A 17,447-nucleotide genomic window follows, 5' to 3' on the forward strand; every position below is an offset into this window, starting at 1 on the left:
CTAGCTTCTCCTTAAATCCATCTCTGCTATTCGCCTCAACCACTCCCTGTGGTAGCGAGTTCCACATTCTCACCACTCTCTGGGTAAAGAAGTTTCTCCTGAATTCCCTGTTGGATTTATTAGTGACTGTCTTATATTGATGGCCCCTAGTTCTGGTCTCCCCCACAAGTGGAAGCATCTTCTCTGCGTCTACCCTATCGAACCCCTTCACAATCTTAAAGACCCCTATCGGGTCACCCCACAGCCTTCTTCTCTAGAGTAAAGAGCCCCAGCCTGTTCAGTCTTTCCTGATGGTTATAACCTCACAGTTCTGGTATCATCCTTATAAATCTTTTTTGCACCTTCTCCATGCCTCTATATCCTTTATGTAATATGGAGACCAGAACTGTGCGCAGTGCTCCCAAGTGTGGTCCAACCATGGTTCGACACAAGTTTGCTAATTTTCTGATGACTGTGTTTGAAGGTGCAGATATATAGATGACTCAGATTATGGATTTTTTCTAGTTAAGGTACATGTATGTACTAACTGTATTGGTGTGATTTCTTTTTCTTTTCATAGTGTATCTATGCACGACCCGGGGGTCCTGTGTTTGCGAAATATGCTTTTGCAATGGTCTTGCACCATCACCAAAACCCAGAGTTCTACGATGAGGTAAAGCAGTGGCATTACATCGGGGCGCATCGTGGATTTATGCTCCCAGTGTTGCTGTGTAATGAACTTTTCTGATTTTTCTGAGTGGGCTGCGCTGGTTTTTGGCCCTGGGTTTTAGTACAAGCTGCTGTGTTTGTGTTTCAGGTTAAAGTGGCGCTGCCCACCCAGCTGCACGAGAAGCACCACTTGTTGTTCACCTTCTACCACGTCAGCTGTGATAACACCAGCAAAGGCACCACCAAGAAGAAGGAAACCATTGAATCCCAAGGTTTTAGTGACATTCGCTTTTTTTAAAAAAAAGATTGGTGCAACGACCTTATGTAAAAAAAAAGAAAGACAGACTTGCATTTCTATAGCGCCTTTCACCATTGTGGGATGTCCCAAAGCGCTTTACAGCCAATGAAGAACTTTTTGAAGTGTGGTCACTGTTGTAATTTTTTTATTTATTCCTTCGTCGCTGGCAAGGCCAGCATTTATTGCCCATCCCTAATTGCCCTTGAGAAGGTGGTGGTGAGCCGACTTCTTGAACCGCTGCAGTCCGTGTGGTGAAGGTGCTCCTGCAGTGCTGTTAGGGAAAGAGTTCCCGGATTTTGACCCAGCAACGATGAAGGAACAAAGATATACTTCCAAGTCAGGATGGTGTGTGACTTGGAGGTGGTGGTGTTCCCATGCGCCTGCTGCCCTTGTCCTTCTAGGTGGAAGAGGTCGCGGGTTTGGGAGGTGCTGTCGAAGAAGCCTTGGCGAGTTGCTGCAGTGCATCTTGTAGACGGTACACACTGCAGCCACGGTGCGCCGGTGGTGGATGGGGTGCCAATCAAGCGGGCTGCTTTGTCCTGGATGGTGTCGAGCTTCTTGAGTGTTGTTGGAGCTGCACTCATCCAGGCAAGTGGAGAGTATTCCATCACACTCCTGACTTGTGCCTTGTAGATGGTGGAAATACAGGTAACATGGTAGCCAATTTGCGCACCGCAAGCTCGCACAAACAGCCATGTGTTAAATGACAGAATCATCCTTTTATTTTCTCAAATAAAAACAGAATATGCTGGAAACACTCAGCAGGTCAGGTCTGAACCGCTAACTCTGGTTCTGTCTGCACCGATGCTGCCTGACCTTCTGAGTGTTACTTTGCTTTTATCTTTTTAGAAAAAAAAAGGTGCTGTTGGTTGAGGGATAAATATTAGCCCAGGACACTGGGGAGAACTCCCCTGCTCTTCGAAATAGTGCCGTGGGATCTTCTAAGTCCACCTGAGAGAGCAGACGGGGGTCCTCGGGTTTAACGTCTCATCTGGAAAAGCAACACACGGGCAAGAGTGCGTCTCTCCCTCAGTACTGCGCTGTATTAGCGAGCTTGTGTAAATTTCCCCTCGTTATTTAAACAGTTATTCACGCGCTAATAGCCCAGCGCAGTTTCACTGCAATCCTGTTGCAAATCCTGTGTCGTGTGACTTTCATGCTCATCGAACATTTTCAACATGAAGCATTTTTCTTACTTCAACAATACACGACAGCAGTTTAAACCGGCGTTTTTTTTAAACAAATGAGAGAACTTAATCTGCTGGTGTGTCAGAGTGAGATAAAATGAACGTTAAGCTGTTATCAATCATTTATAATGTCATTAATTCTGTAAGCTGGAGATGGTAAAATATTAACACTCAACCGTGGCTCAGTGGGCAGCACTCTCGCCTCTGAGTCAGAAGGTCGTGGGTTCAAGTCCCACTCCAGAGACTTGAGCACAAAAATCTAGGCTGACACTCCAATGCAGTACTGAGGGAGTGCCGCACTGTCGGAGGGGCAGTACTGAGGGAGCGCCGCACTGTCGGAGGGGCAGTACTGAGGGAGCGCCGCACTGTCAGAGGAGCAGTACTGAGGGAGCGCGGCACTGTCGGAGGGGCAGTACTGAGGGAGCCGCACTGTCGGAGGGGCAGTACTGAGGGAGCGCCGCACTGTCGGAGGGGCAGTACTGAGGGAGCGCCGCACTGTCAGAGGAGCAGTACTGAGGGAGCGCGGCACTGTCGGAGGGGCAGTACTGAGGGAGCCGCACTGTCGGAGGGGCAGTACTGAGGGAGCCGCACTGTCGGAGGGGCAGTACTGAGGGAGCGCCGCACTGTCGGAGGGGCGGTACTGAGGGAGCGCCACACTGTCGGAGGGGCAGTACTGAGGGAGCGCCGCACTGTCGGAGGGGCAGTACTGAGGGAGTGCCGCTCTGTCGGAGGGTCAGTACTGAGCCCGCCGCACTGTCAGAGGGGCAGTACTGAAGGAGTGCTGCACTGTCGGAGGTGTCATCTTTCGGATGAGACATTAAACCGAGGGCCCGGGCGTCTGCCCTCTCAGGTGGATGTAAAGATCCCATAGCACTATTTTGAAGAAGAGCAGGGGGAGTTCTCCCTGGTGTCCTGCGCCAATATTTATCCCTCAACCAACATCACGAAACACAGATTATCTGGTCATTATCACATTGCTGTTTGTGGAAGCTTGCTGTGCGCAAATTGGCTGCTGCGTTTCCTTAAATTACAACAGTGACTCCACTTCAAATGTACTTCATTGGCTGTAAAGCGCTTTGAGACGACCAGAGTTTATTTAAGATGCTGTAAAAATGCATGTCTCTCTTTTTTAACACTCAGTTGATGGATTTAATGTTTCTCAGTTGAAGACTTTTCCATGTTTCAGTATTTACTTCAGTTTCTATAATAACTTTAACTTCTAAACCTTAATGCAGCTACTTTTTATGCAGGAGCCTATTTATTTAGAAAGGAATCGCGTTCAGTGTCTTTATTTCCAGATGTATCTTATTTTTAACCCCCCCTAAAACATTATCCACTCTAATTTTCAGTTTATAAAAAGGATGGCACTCCACTGGAAATGCGACTGAATTCAGCACTGTGGGGGGGCTTTCTGTCAAGACGTTTTGTCATTGATGTAAAGTTCGTGTCTGCAAATGGTGACTTGCCAAAAGTTAATGTAATCTCTGAGCAAATCGTTTTAACAGCCTTGTTTCCTGCCCCTGTAGTTGGCTTCGCCTGGCTTCCATTGCTGAAAGATGGTCGGGTTGTGACCAATGAGAATCAGATCTCCGTCTCGGCTAATCTCCCCTTCGGCTACCTCAGTTACCAGGAGCTAGGAATGGGGAAGGTAAGATCTTTGCTTCCCCCCACCTTGGCCAATTATTTGAATGATTAATGAGCTTGTACGATTCCGCAGCTGGCCTGTTCTACTGCATTCCTGCGTGTTTGCAGCAGCTCTCGCACCACTCTGCCAATTCACGGCCGTGCTTAATGTCATTTGCATCTGCTGATGCCTTCCTCTTTTAATACATTGTAGAAAATACCATTTCTTTTTTTACTGCTCCCTAAGGGTTAAAGGGAATGTCGTGCACTTTACAAGAATTCAGGGGGAACCTCTTTACCCAGAGAGTGGTGAGAATGTGGAACTCGCTACCACAGGGAGTGGTTGAGGCGAATAGTATCGATACATTTAAGGGGAAGGTCGATAAACACATGAGGGTAGAAAGGAATAGAAGGCTATGCTGATGGGGTGAGATGAAGAGAGGTGGGAGGAGGCTCATGTGGAGCATAAACACCGGCACGGTCCAGTTGGGCCAAATGGCCTGTTTCTGTGCTGTATATTCTGTGTATCCGCATAGTGTGGGACTGGAGTCACGTAGGCTAGACAGTTAGGCGAGGCAGGTAGGCAAGTACCCTCCTCAGGGGATGAACTAAACAGTTGGGTGTTTACTGACAATCCAGCAGCTTTCATGGTCATTTATTCTGGTGTCAGATCCCAAATTGCCAGATTTATTTAAATTAATTTCACAACTTGCTTTTTGTAGTCCGGACCTCTTGGTAGCGAGCCCAGAACCAGAACACCATCTGCACTCAAATTCCTCACTTTTTAGTTTTGAACTTTTTAGTCTTCAGTCGATCACTGAGGAAATAACAAGTTGTCTGATTTTTCATTTTCACTCTACTGTGCAACAAAACGCTAAAATAAACTGCAAGGCAGAGGAAGAATGGTTTTGTCTACGCGTGTGTGTCTGGAATTGAGAGCCTGGTGATTGTTTTTGGTATTTGAAGATACTGTTGTGACTGTTGCTGAGTTACATGGTGCCCTAACACCTCAGACCATAAGAAATAGGAGCAGGAGTCGGCCATTCGGCCCCTCGAGTCTGCGCCGCCATTCAGTAAGATCATGACTCATCTTCGACCTAAAACTCCACTTTCCGGCCCCACCCCCATGATGTAATAAAACTCACTACGCACTTGGTTCGAGTATAAAGCAAGGCTTTAATCAACTTGTTTCAGAACATGGAGGTCTAGTTGTACTTCACTAGTTCCTGTCTTACAAAATGTCCCTGAGCAAGCTGGGCCCCCGCCCGAGTATTTATACTCCTTGGACGGCGCCACCAGCTGGCCGTCCCGCGTTATTTCATGAGTAGTTTCTTGATGAATGATGAGATTTATAACACCCCATATCCCTCAATTCCCCTAGAGTCCAAACATCTATCGATCTCAGTCTTGGATATGCTCAAAAAGCACGTTGGCTTTGGGGCGTGATTGGGTGGTTCAAATCGCCGCTGCACAGCTGTGACAAGGTGCCAAGTGGTGGAAGCTACACACCACCTCATGGGCGTGGGGGGAAATCACCAGGGTCGTCAGAATGGACCGTTGTCCAATGCTTCCAAGTTATGCGTCATCTGCAAATTTTGAAATTGTGCCCTGTACATCCACGTCCAAGTCATTAATATATATCAAGAAAAGCAGTGGTCCTAGAACCGACCCCCGGGGAACACCACTGTATACGTTCCTCCAGTCCGAAAAACAACTGTTCACCACTACTCTCTATTTCCTGTCACTTCGCCAATTTTGTATCCATGCTGCCATTGTCCCTTTTTATTCCATGGGCTTCAACTTTGTCAAACGCCTTTTGGAAATCCACGTACACCATATCAACCGCATTGCCCTCATCAACCCTCTCTGTTATCTCTTCAAAAAACTCGATCAAGTTGGTTAAACACGATTTGCCTTTAACAAATCCGTGCTGGCTTTCCTTAATTAATCCACACTTGTCCCAGTGACTGTTAATTTTGTCCCTGATTATTGTTTCTAAAAACTTCCCCACTACCGAGGTTAAACTGACTGGCCTGTAGTCGCTGGGTTTATCTTTACACCCTTTTTTGAACAAGGGTGTAACATTTGCAATTCTCCAGTCCTCTGGCACCACCCCCGTATCTATGGAGGATTGGAAGATTATGGCCAGTACCTCCGCAATTTCTTCCTTCGCTTCCCTCATTGTCCTAGAATGCATCCCATCTGGTCCTGGTGACTTAGCTACTTTAAGTACAGCCAGCCTTTCTAGTACCTCTATCAATTTTTATCCCATCCAGTATCTCCACGACCTCCTCCTTCACTGTGTCTATGGCAGCATCTTCTTCCTTGGTGAAGACAGATGTAAAGTACTCATTTAATACCTCAGTCATACCCTCTGCCTCCATGCGTAGGTCTCCATTTTGGTCCCTAATCGGCCCCACCCCTCCTCTTACTACCCGTTTACTATGCCCGTAGAAGACTTTTGGATTACCTGTTATGTTAGCTGCCATTCTATTCTCATACCCTCTCTTTGCCCCTCTTATTTTCTTTTTCAATTATCATCTGAACTTTCTATATTTAGCCTGATTATCAGAAGTGTTCTCGACCTGACATCTGTCATAAGCCCTCTTTTTCTGCTTCTTCTTACTCTCTATCTCTTTCGTCATCGAGGGAGCTCTGACTTTAGTTGTCCTACCTTTCCCCTTGGTGGGAATGTACCTCGACTGTACTCAAACTATTTCCTCTTTAAATGCAGCCCATTGTTCGATTACAGTTTTGCCTGCCAATCTTTGATTCCAATTTATCCGGGCCAGATCCGTTCTCAACCCACTGAAATTGGCCTTCCTCCAATTAAGTATTTTAACTCTAGAGTGCTCCCTGTCCTTTTCCATAGCTAATCTAAAACTTATGATACTATGATCACTGTTCCCTAAATATTCCCCTATTGACACTTGCTCCACTTGACCCACCTCATTCCCCAGGACCAGATCCAGCAATGCCTCCTCCCTCATCGGGCCGGAAACATACTGATCAAGAAAGTTCTTCTGAACACACCTCAGAAATTCTTCCCCTTCTCTGCCCTTTACACTATTACGATCCCAGTCTATATTAGGATAGTTGAAGTCCTCCATTATCACTACTCTATAGTTCTTGCACCTCTCAGTAATTTCTCTGCAAATTTGCTCCTCCATATCTTTCCCACTATTTGGTGGTCTGTAGAATACACCTAGTAGTGTAATGGCACCTCCATTATTTTTTAACTCTAGCCATATAGATTCTGTCCTTGACCCTTCCAGGGCATCCTCCCTCTCCAGCACTAACATTCTCCTTAACCAATACTGCCACAACACCTCCCATCTTTCCTTCCCTATCTTTCCTGAACACCTTATAACCAGGAATATTTAATACCCAATCCTGCCATTTTTGAGCCAGGTTTCCGTTATTGCCGCAACATCATATCCCCATGTGGCTAATTGTGCTTGCAGCTCACTTACCTTGTTTACTGCGCTTCGTGCGTTCACATACATACACTGTAAACCCACCTTAGACCATCCTGTATTCTCTCTTAGTCTGGCCCCACCTAATACCTTAGTGCTCTCTGCCTCTCCCAATCCTTTGAGCACTTTATTTCTCCTTTCTAATGTTACATCCTGGTGCCCATCCCCTTGCCAAATTAGTTTAAACCCTCCCCAACAGCACTAGCAAACCCCCCCACGAGGATATTGGTACCGGCCCTGTTGAGGTGCAACCTGTCCGGCCTGAACAGATCCCACCTCCCCCAGAACTGTCCCAGGAATCTGAAGTCTTCCCTTTTGCACCATCTCCCCAGCCACACATTCATCTGCTCTACCCTCCTATTTCTATACTCATGCGTGGCTTCGGGAGTAATCCGGAGATTACTACCTTTTGAGGTCCTGCTTTTTAATCTCTTTCCTAGCTCCCTGAAATCTGCCTGCAGGACCTCATCCCTCTTTCTACCCTATGTCGTTGGCACCGATATGGACCACGACCTCTGGCTGTTCTATAGTTTCATTACAATTAAAAGTGCCGTTTTACATTACAGCACTCAGGCCCTGAAATCAAATGGGTCGATGGAGCCAAACATATATTCAAAGTCGCAACACACCTCGTGTCTACAATCTACACTCAGGTCAGTTGATGTCGTCCTTCTAATTCTTCGCATGTTTTACAGTTAGCCCATATTTGATTCAAATTGTCTCCCCAGTGTCTTTGGGTTGTACTTGTTCCACATAATCGAAGTTGGCACATGATGTTTGTATTCTCATTAATGAATTAATATTCTTTTAATGCTGCTTTAAAACATATAATATTTCTTTTTTAAAAAGTAATGCATCCTATGAAAGACAGACTTGCATTTCTATAGCGCCTTTCACGACCACCTGATGTCCCAAAGCGCTTTATAGCCAATTAAGTACTTTTGAAGTGTAGTCATTGTTGTAATGTGGGAAACGCGGCAGCCAATTTGCGCACAGCAAGCTCCCACAAACAGCAATCTGATAACAACCAGTTAATCTGTTTTTAGTGATGTTGCTTGAAGGATAAATATTGGCCAGGACACTGGGGATAACTCCCCTGCTCTTCTTCGAAATAGTGGCCATGGCTTTTTTTACGTCCACTTGAGAGAGCAGATAGGGCCTCGGTTTGACGTCTCATCTGAAAGATGGCACCTCCGACAGTGCAGCACTCCCTCAGTACTGCACTGCACTGGGAGTGTCAGACTAGCTTTATGTGCTCAAAGTCCCTGGAGTGGGACTTGAACCCACAACCTTCTGACTAAGAGGCGAGGGTGCTGCCCACTGAGCCACGGCTGACACTGTGGGGAAACAATTAAGTTTAAAAAAAAAACAACACGTCTGTTGTGGATAAGGTGTGTAAACCGGGTCGATACATCGGTTGTTCTTGGAAGGACTTACAGGAGCACTTTCTTCTTGGTGTTTGTAGGACCAGCACCTGAACAATTTCTTCCAGTATTGTCAGCGGTGTGATTCTGGAGCTCAGGCCTCGGGAACAGAGCTGGTCAAATTCCTCAAGGTAAGTTTTCGACTCCTCGCGCCCAGGGTGATTATATCCCACCTTGCGTTGTCGGATATTAAACGCGGGCTATTTTATTTCACAATTCAACGGAGCTGTGAAGCTCGCAACCTCTGGCAAATACGAATAAAATGAGGGAGTGCAGACTGGTTAATTAGTCTTTGTAAGAAACCTGTTAGATATACATCAAGGGCAGGATTTTCATTGGGCTGTGGAGGTGGGATTGGAGGCGTGTGGGGGTTTAAAATCCCGAAATCGGGGGGCACGAACCCATCCCGCCCCCAACCCGCCTCCATGCCAGTTTCAAAGGAGGCGGGTACCCGACCCGCACTGGGACCCGCCTCCCCGAGGCGGGAAGGGGATTAGTGCCAATTAACTGCCTGTTAACAGGTAGTTTTTAGCCTAATCCCTATTTTCATTGGTGAAATGTGGGATTCCCGACGGCGCCAAACCATGCCAAGTTAGCAAGGCGGGCCGTCGGGATGAAGGGCTTGGAGGGGTTGAGATGTCCAGTGTTCAGATGAGTGATGGGTGCATGAGTGAAGAGGTAAGTGTGTTTGGTGTGTGTAAAGTGTTTAAAGAAGTTTTACTTACATGTACTTACCTTTACAGCCTTCCTTCCTTCAGGTCTCGGGAGTCTCTCATCTCACCGGCACAGAAAGCAGAATGGCCGCGAGCTGTCAGAAGTTGCAGCATTCAGCTTTCTGTTCTGGAGAGATCTCTAAATCATCCTGAGAGGAAGGAATTAACCTGGAGTACAGATTGTCAGTGTTTGACAGCTTCATAGAGCTGTTAAACGCTGATATTTCATCTGTCAAAAGGTCTTGACAGATGAAATATCAATCTGTGACATCACCTGTTGCCGGGTAGCCCATAATTGGCCTGCTGAGCCCGCTGGGCGGGCTCAACAAGGTCAATCACGTCAAAATTGCGTGGGTTGGCTAGAATTCGATGGAGGCGGGACTACAACCCCGAAAGTTGTAGTCCCGCCTCCTACCCGCCTCCTCAATGAAAATCCAGCCCCAAGTCTCAGGATGTTAAATTTGGCCAATTCTCATCCCAATCATCATGCTTTTTAGTTCATATTTTTTATGTCTGCTCCATGTTGTGCGTATAACTTATTAAAAATGTAACGTTACGTCACTGATCGCGCTTGTGATTCACGATTGAAACAATGCATGGGGTTTCTCTGTTTTATGTTCAGTCATTTTCCTCATGTTAATGCAAGCAAACAAAAAATGTTCACTGTTCCTCGGCCCCTCACAAATCCGGAGTATGTACAGCATAGGAAGAGGCCATTCAGCCCATCGTGCCTGTGCCGGCTCTTTGAACGAGCTCTCCAATTAGTCCCACTCCCCCTGCTCTTTCCCCACAGCCCTGCAAATTATTCTTTTAAGTAATAGGTATTTGTATGGTTCTTAAACACCGTGTTACAAGGCAAGGGTCTATTATATTTCTTGTAGTAATTGTCATTATGCCTATTTAAAATCCCTTCTAAATGATATCCTCATCTTTCTGGGTGGCAGTATGTATGAGCGCCGTTAAGTTTTGGCAGTGAGGGGTTTGGTTCGTTCAAGCTGCTGGGTTGCTGACCTAAGCCGGGCTGCTGTGTGGAAGTGCAGAGCTGTGGGCACGAGCCAGTCCATTCGGGGAAGAGAAAATCAGATGGCGCGTTGTCTTTGGGCCACATCTCCTTGTAAAAGAAAGACAGCACCTTTCACGACCTCGGGACTTCCCAAAGCACTTTACAAGCAATAGCGTACCTTTGAAGTGTTAGTAGGAAACGTGGCAGCCAATTTGCACACAGCAAGTTCCCACAAACAGCAATGTGATAACGATCAGATAATCTGTTTGTTTTTTGTTATGTTGATTGTGGGATAAATACTGGCCCCAGGACACTGTAGGAAATGCAGCAGCCAATTAGCGCACAGCAAGCCCCCACAAACAGCAATGAAATGAATATCCAGCTCATCTGTTTTCGGTGTTGGTTGAGGGATAAATATTGGCCCAGGACACCGGGGAGAACCCCCCTTCTCGTTTAATGTTCACCTGAATGGGCAGACGGGGCCTCGGGTTTAACTGTGTCATCTGAAAGGTGTAGTGTACGTACAGCAGCATTGCAGAGGTCTGAGGAGTTGGCCGCCTCCTTTGCCTCTAATCGGATCGTGCTTGACCCAAGAAGAATGAGGGGGTAACAGGGTGTTGGGTAATTGGAATATTCTGTTTGCGGTTCGGGGTTCTGAACGGATTTTATATCGGGCAGGCGGAATTGTATTAACACATCCTGAATTCTGTAACCCGTTTTTCCTGTAGAGCTTACATGCAATGGAAAGCCACGTGATGATCAATTTCCTGCCCACCATCCTGAACCAATTGTTTCGAGTGCTTGCAAGGGCCACACAAGAGGATGTTGCCATTAATGTTACAAGGTAACTCGAATGTATACGGCTATTGTTAATTTATTATGAGGGAAAAAACCTTGTATTTTGAAAGAAAATCCTGCATTTCCTGAAATCTTGCTGAATAAATGTTCCTTAACGATTAGGAGGACTAGCAATAAAATATAATTATCTCTGAGCTCCAGCTTTGGGTTAAAAGCGCCGGTGACCGTACTTCTTGAACAATTAATGTTTGTTCAGTATCCAAAAATAAATAGATGGTCCCACAAAGGAACAAAATGCCCATGCAACATTTGCTGCGCAGATACAAGGCGTGATCGGCGTAGGCAGCCCAAAGAGACGACACAGATAATTAAAAATGGATATGAATTAAGGAGCGTCTCTTCAGTGCTGGGACCTGGGTTCAAGTCCACTGCAGACAGTGGACACAAACCATCCATCGCTTTAGCTATAGATTGCAGCACAATTCTGAGTGGGTCTAAGTTTACAAACATTTTACATTACAAACATGTCTCGCTCCCTGTCTGTCCCCTCGCTCCCTGTCTGTCCCCTCGCTCCCTGTCTGGCCCCCTCGCTCCCTGTCTGGCCCCTCGCTCCCTGTCTGGCCCCTCGCTCCCTGTCTGGCCCCCCTCGTTCCCTGTCTGGCCCCTCGCTCCCTGTCTGGCCCCCCTCGCTCCCTGTCTGGCCCCCCTCGCTCCCTGTCTGGCCCCCCTCGCTCCCTGTCTGGCCCCCCTCGCTCCCTGTCTGGCCCCCCTCGCTCCCTGTCTGGCCCCCCTCGCTCCCTGTCTGGCCCCTCGCTCCCTGTCTGGCCCCCCTCGCTCCCTGTCTGGCCCCCCTCGCTCCCCGTCTGGCCCCTCGCTCCCTGTCTGGCCCCTCGCTCCCTGTCTGGCCCCCCTCGCTCCCTGTCTGGCCCCCCTCGCTCCCTGTCTGGCCCCCCTCGCTCCCTGTCTGGTCCCCTCGCTCCCTGTCTGGCCCCCCTCGCTCCCTGTCTGGCCCCCCTCGCTCCCTGTCTGGCCCCCCTCGCTCCCTGTCTGGCCCCCCTCGCTCCCTGTCTGGCCCCCCTCGCTCCCTGTCTGGCCCCCCTCGCTCCCTGTCTGGCCCCCCTCGCTCCCTGTCTGGCCCCTCGCTCCCTGTCTGGCCCCTCGCTCCCTGTCTGGCCCCCCTCGCTCCCTGTCTGGCCCCCCTCGCTCCCTGTCTGGCCCCCCTCGCTCCCTGTCTGGCCCCCCTCGCTCCCTGTCTGGCCCCCCTCGCTCCCTGTCTGGTCCCCTCGCTCCCTGTCTGGCCCCCCTCGCTCCCTGTCTGGCCCCCCTCGCTCCCTGTCTGGCCCCCCTCGCTCCCTGTCTGGCCCCCCTCGCTCCCTGTCTGGCCCCCCTCGCTCCCTGTCTGGCCCCTCGCTCCCTGTCTGGCCCCCCTCGCTCCCTGTCTGGCCCCCCTCGCTCCCTGTCTGGTCCCCTCGCTCCCTGTCTGGCCCCCCTCGCTCCCTGTCTGGTCCCCTCGCTCCCTGTCTGGCCCCCCTCGCTCCCTGTCTGGCCCCCCTCGCTCCCTGTCTGGCCCCCCTCGCTCCCTGTCTGGCCCCCCTCGCTCCCTGTCTGGCCCCCCTCGCTCCCTGTCTGGCCCCCCTCGCTCCCTGTCTGGTCCCCTCGCTCTCTTTGGGTATGAGTTTACAAATATTCTTTCATTCATTTTCTCTCCCTCTCTCTCTCTCTCTCTCTCTCACCTTTTCACACTCCCACTTGCTCCCCCTCTCACTCACGTCCTCTCTTCACCACCCCCCCCCACCCCCACTCGCACACACACAATAAAATCTAATGCATTCTAAAAGCTGTAACCTCTAGTTCACAGGGCTTCTATCCAAGTCTGTTTACGTGCTAATGTTTGAATTCCACGAAATTCTCTCCCTAGAGTTCTTGTACACATCGTTTCCCAGTGTCACGAAGGATTGGAACACTATCTGCGATCTTACATAAAGGTACTGCTGGCAACATAACCTCCCCATTGTTGAGAAATGTGAATGCAAAATTCGTAACTTTAACAAGCCTATGCAAGGAGCGCCAAATTGAACAATGGATCTTGTTAACCATTTGGACTTGCTTTTTAAAATAAAAACAGCAAATGCTGGGAAATACTCAGCAGGTCAGGCAGCATCTGTGGAGAGAGAAACAGAGTTAACGTTTCAGGTCGATGACCCTTCGTCAGACGTCAGAAACACCTGCTGAGTATTTCCAGCATTTTCTGTTTTTATTTCAGATTTCCAGCATCCGCAGTATTTTGCTTTTGTATTGAACCTGCTTTTTGTTTGTTCCTGGGAATTAAGATTGACTGAGCGAAGCTGTGCCCTCAAATCATTTAACCCTCCAGATTTAAACGGCTAGTTACTTTAGCGCAACTCCTTTTCTCTTTCAGTTTGAATATTTTGAGTCTGGCTCCAGTCCCAAGTTAAGATGTTAACAGGATTAATTTTCCGCTGTCCCTTAATGAATAAGCTCATGGACGTGGATTCTGGGTTGGAGGGGGGCGATGACTGCATGCGCACAGTGCACGGCGTGGTGAGATCCTCAGAATGGCCCCGCAAGTTCCGGGTTACCGCACGTGCCCCAAGAACACTTTCGCCGGCGCAGATTCGAGCTATTTGCCCAGTGAATGCGCACCAAACCCTTGCACCTGGTAAAAGCAGGCGGAGGGCGTGCTTTCACCAGCGTAAGTGTTTAGATAAATATTCAAGAGTGTTAGCCGTGGCTCAGTGGGTAGCACTCTTGCCTCAGAGTCAGAAGGTTATGGGTTCGCGCCCCACTCCAGAGGCTTCAGCACAAAAATCTAGGCTGACCCTTCCAGTGCAGTACTGAGGGAGTGCCGCACTGTTGGAGGTGCCATCTTTTGGATGAGACATTAAACCGAGGCCCTGTCTGCTCTCTCAGGTGGACGTGAAAGATCCCATGGCACTATTTTGAAGAAGAGCAGGGGAGATATCCCCGGTGTCCTGGCCAATATTTATCCCTCAATCAACATCATTATAAGAGATTATTGGGTCATTATCACATTGCTGTTTGTGGGAGCTTGCTGTGCGCAAATTGACTGCTGCGTTTCCCACATTACAACAGTGACTACACTTCAAAAAGTACTTCATTGGCTGTAAAACACTTTGAGACGTCCGGTGGTTGTGAAAAGCGCTATATAAATGCAAGCCTTTTTTAAAATTAAAACTTTAAAATGAATAAGACGTACAGAAACATTTAAAATGAGTTCATGTAAATTTTGGGCCAAATTAAAATAATATTTTTTCAAAAAAATTAAATTTTTATTTTAATTGCTTAATCAAAGGGACTCTTAATTAATTTTGAACATGGGAATATTTATTTTTTATCAGAGTTGTGTTAATTATTTATTTATTCGGGGGTTTTCCCATAAGCTTATGAGGAATCCTCCTTTCTGGTTGGTTGGCCTGGCCCACGTGATCCCAGGGATGTTTCCGAACTGCCTGGGATCCGTGGGCCTTTACGCAGGCGTTGTCCGCAGGCCCGAGACCCGAAGCTCCGGAGCCACCAGGTACTGGCGGATTGCTTTCGGGTCAGAGGCGTGCTCCGGAGGTGCTCCTCCGACTGCAAACTTCGGCCCATGATGTCTAACTAGCCTCATGTTTAACCTCATCCTTTTTTGCTTCCCCCAATAGTGTAGCGCTGCACAGACTGGGCGCGTATTCCCTCGAGTATAGAAGATTAAGGGGTGATCTAATTGAGGTGTTTAAGATGATCGAAGGATTCGACAGGGTAGAGAGAGAGAAACTATTTCCTCTGGTGGGGGGAGTCCAGAACAAGGGGGCATCACCTTAAAATTAGAGCCAGGCCGTTCAGGGGTGATGTCAGGAAGCACTTCTTCACACAAATCACCCCACTATCAACATCTTGGTGGTCACCATTGACAGAAACTTAACTGGACCAACCACATAAATACTGTGGCAACAAGAGCAGGTCAGAGGCTGGGTATTCTGTGGCGAGTGTCTCACCTCCTGACTCCCCAAAGCCTTTCCACCATCTACAAGGCACAAGTCAGGAGTGTGATGGAATACTCTCCACTTGCCTGGATGAGTGCAGCTCCAACAACACTCAAGATGCTCGACACCATCCAGGACAAAGCAGCCCGCTTGATTGGCACCCCATCCACCACCTTAAACATTCACTCCCTCCACCACCGGCGCACCGTGGCTGCAGTGTGTACCATCTACAAGATGCACTGCAGCAACTCGCCAAGGCTTCTTCGGCAGCACCTCCCAAACCCGCGACCTCTTCCACCTAGAAGGACAAGGGCAGCAGGCGCATGGGAACACCACCACCTCCAAGTTCCCCTCCAAGTCACACACCATCCTGACTTAGAAGTATATCGGCCGATCCTTCATCGTCGCTGGGTCAAAATCCTGGAACTCCCTCCCTAACAGCACTGTGGGAGCACCTTCACCACACGGACTGCAGCGGTTCAAGAAGGCGGCTCACCACCACCACCTCAAGGGCAACTAGGGATGGGCAATAAATGCTGGCCTTGCCAGCAATGCCCATAAACGAATTTTTAAAAAGAGGGTAGCAGAAATCTGTAACTCTCTCCCCCAAAAAGCTGTTGAGGCTGGGGGGGTCAATTGAAAACTTCAAAACTGAGATTGATAGATTTGTGTTGGGTAAGGGTATTAAGGGTTACGGAACCAAGGCGGGTAGATGGAGTTAAGATACAGATCAGCCGTGATCTCATTGAATGGGGTAACAGGCTGGAGGGGCTGAATGGCCTCCTCCTGTTCCTAGTGGGTAAATACACTGTCCTGAGCCTGAGTATTGCACTCCACACAAGTGCTTTAATCTTCACATTTAAAATATATGTAGCCAAGCCACTGGGGTTGATCCCAAGTCAAGCTCCCGGCTGCCGTGTTGTATTGTAACTAGCAAGAAATAAATGAAGCTGTGCTGGTCAGATGGTTACAGTTTAGGAGACAGGTCACACTTTGCAACACACAACGTTAAAATGTACTTGAAATGCCAATCTTTGAGTCTTGACTGAATTTTACACTGAATGGGTTTTGCCTGTTGCAGTGGGACATCTGGGATCTTTTTAAAACTTGCCTTGACACCAAATTGCAGTTCATAAGAACATAAGAAATAGGAGCAGGAGTCGGCCATTCGGCCCCTCGAGCCTGCTCCGCCATTCAATAAGATCATGGCTGATCTTCGACCGCAACTCCACTTTCCTGCACTATCCCCATATCCCTTGATTCCCTTAATATTCAAAAAGCTATCGATCTCCGTCTTGAATATACTCCTAGTTCCAGTGGCTATGATGCGGAGCCTAAGCCCAGCTGAGTGCAGTCCCAACACCCGATTGCCCCCAGAGTTCCGTTACCGGGATGATGTCGGTTGTGCAGCACACGTGGTTTTATAACTGGCGCCGAGGATTATTGTGCTTCGATTTGCTCGAGCTCCTGATAGACAAATCACTGATGTATCCTTTCCTTCCTCTCAACTCCTTGCTGTCTCCCCCCCCCCCCCCAGTATGTTTTCAAGACTGAACCGTGCAGTTCCTCCAAATGCAAGACGGTGCACGAAGAATTGACCAAGTCCATGACTGTCCTCCTCAAAACAACCGCAGACTTTCTCACCTGTAACAAGCTGCTCAAGGTAGATTAAACCTAAGCCTCTCCTAAGTTATGTCAGCCTCTTGGCTAGTTGAGTATTTCTAAAGCCAACCATGCTAATTGTTAGCCGATAGATGACTAATCGGGGCGGTGTTTTGTGTTTTTGAAGTCGTTTTTGCGAAACTGTTTTGGTATCGAAACGCTTTCCTTTTTTCCAGATTGCCCTTGCTGGTTCAGCCGATATTTCCATTCCTATCTCGATCTCTTCATCAGGGACCCTTTCAAACTCCCAACTTTAAACCCTTACGCATTTCCTGCCTCTCACTGCTGCTGAATTGTATGCTGACAGGGTGAGATGAAGAGGGGTGGGAGGAGGCTCGTGTGGAGCCTAAACACCGGCACGGACCAGTCGGGCCGAATGGCCTGTTTCTGTGCTGTAGAATTCCATGTAATTATTCATCATTGGGAAGCGACCTTTAAATTGGATCAGATTATCTACACATTAGAAAAATAATTTAAAGAATATGTCTGACTCTGGAATTTCACCAACACCGTTGCCTACATAATAATTTCCTGAAATTTGGAGGGTATTTTGTTAATTGTTATCTAATTCATTCCAAGGTCTACTTGCAGTATTTTAATGGCATTATTAA

At 48.2% G+C, this 17,447-nt stretch overlaps 1 protein-coding gene across 8 annotated transcripts in view; it reads left to right on the forward strand.

Annotated features, from left to right (window-relative positions):
• The window catches only part of LOC147111436 (dedicator of cytokinesis protein 9-like), a 499,826-nt gene that overhangs the window by 324,523 nt on the left and 157,856 nt on the right, over positions 1-17,447 (forward strand). For all 8 annotated transcript variants that reach the window (XM_085998427.1, XM_085998430.1, XM_085998428.1 and 5 more), the window contains exons 19-26: positions 560-652; positions 797-920; positions 3,660-3,781; positions 7,799-7,885; positions 8,698-8,787; positions 11,101-11,216; positions 13,089-13,155; positions 16,712-16,837. In XM_085998427.1, coding sequence (XP_085854553.1) covers positions 560-652; positions 797-920; positions 3,660-3,781; positions 7,799-7,885; positions 8,698-8,787; positions 11,101-11,216; positions 13,089-13,155; positions 16,712-16,837 — 825 coding nt within the window. The remainder of the gene's footprint in view (positions 1-559; positions 653-796; positions 921-3,659; positions 3,782-7,798; positions 7,886-8,697; positions 8,788-11,100; positions 11,217-13,088; positions 13,156-16,711; positions 16,838-17,447) is intronic.

This window comes from Somniosus microcephalus, chromosome 10 (genome assembly GCF_052327205.1).
Source record: "Somniosus microcephalus isolate GS21.2 chromosome 10, FLI_Smic_1.0, whole genome shotgun sequence".
In the NCBI taxonomy this organism is placed as follows: domain Eukaryota; kingdom Metazoa; phylum Chordata; class Chondrichthyes; order Squaliformes; family Somniosidae; genus Somniosus; species Somniosus microcephalus.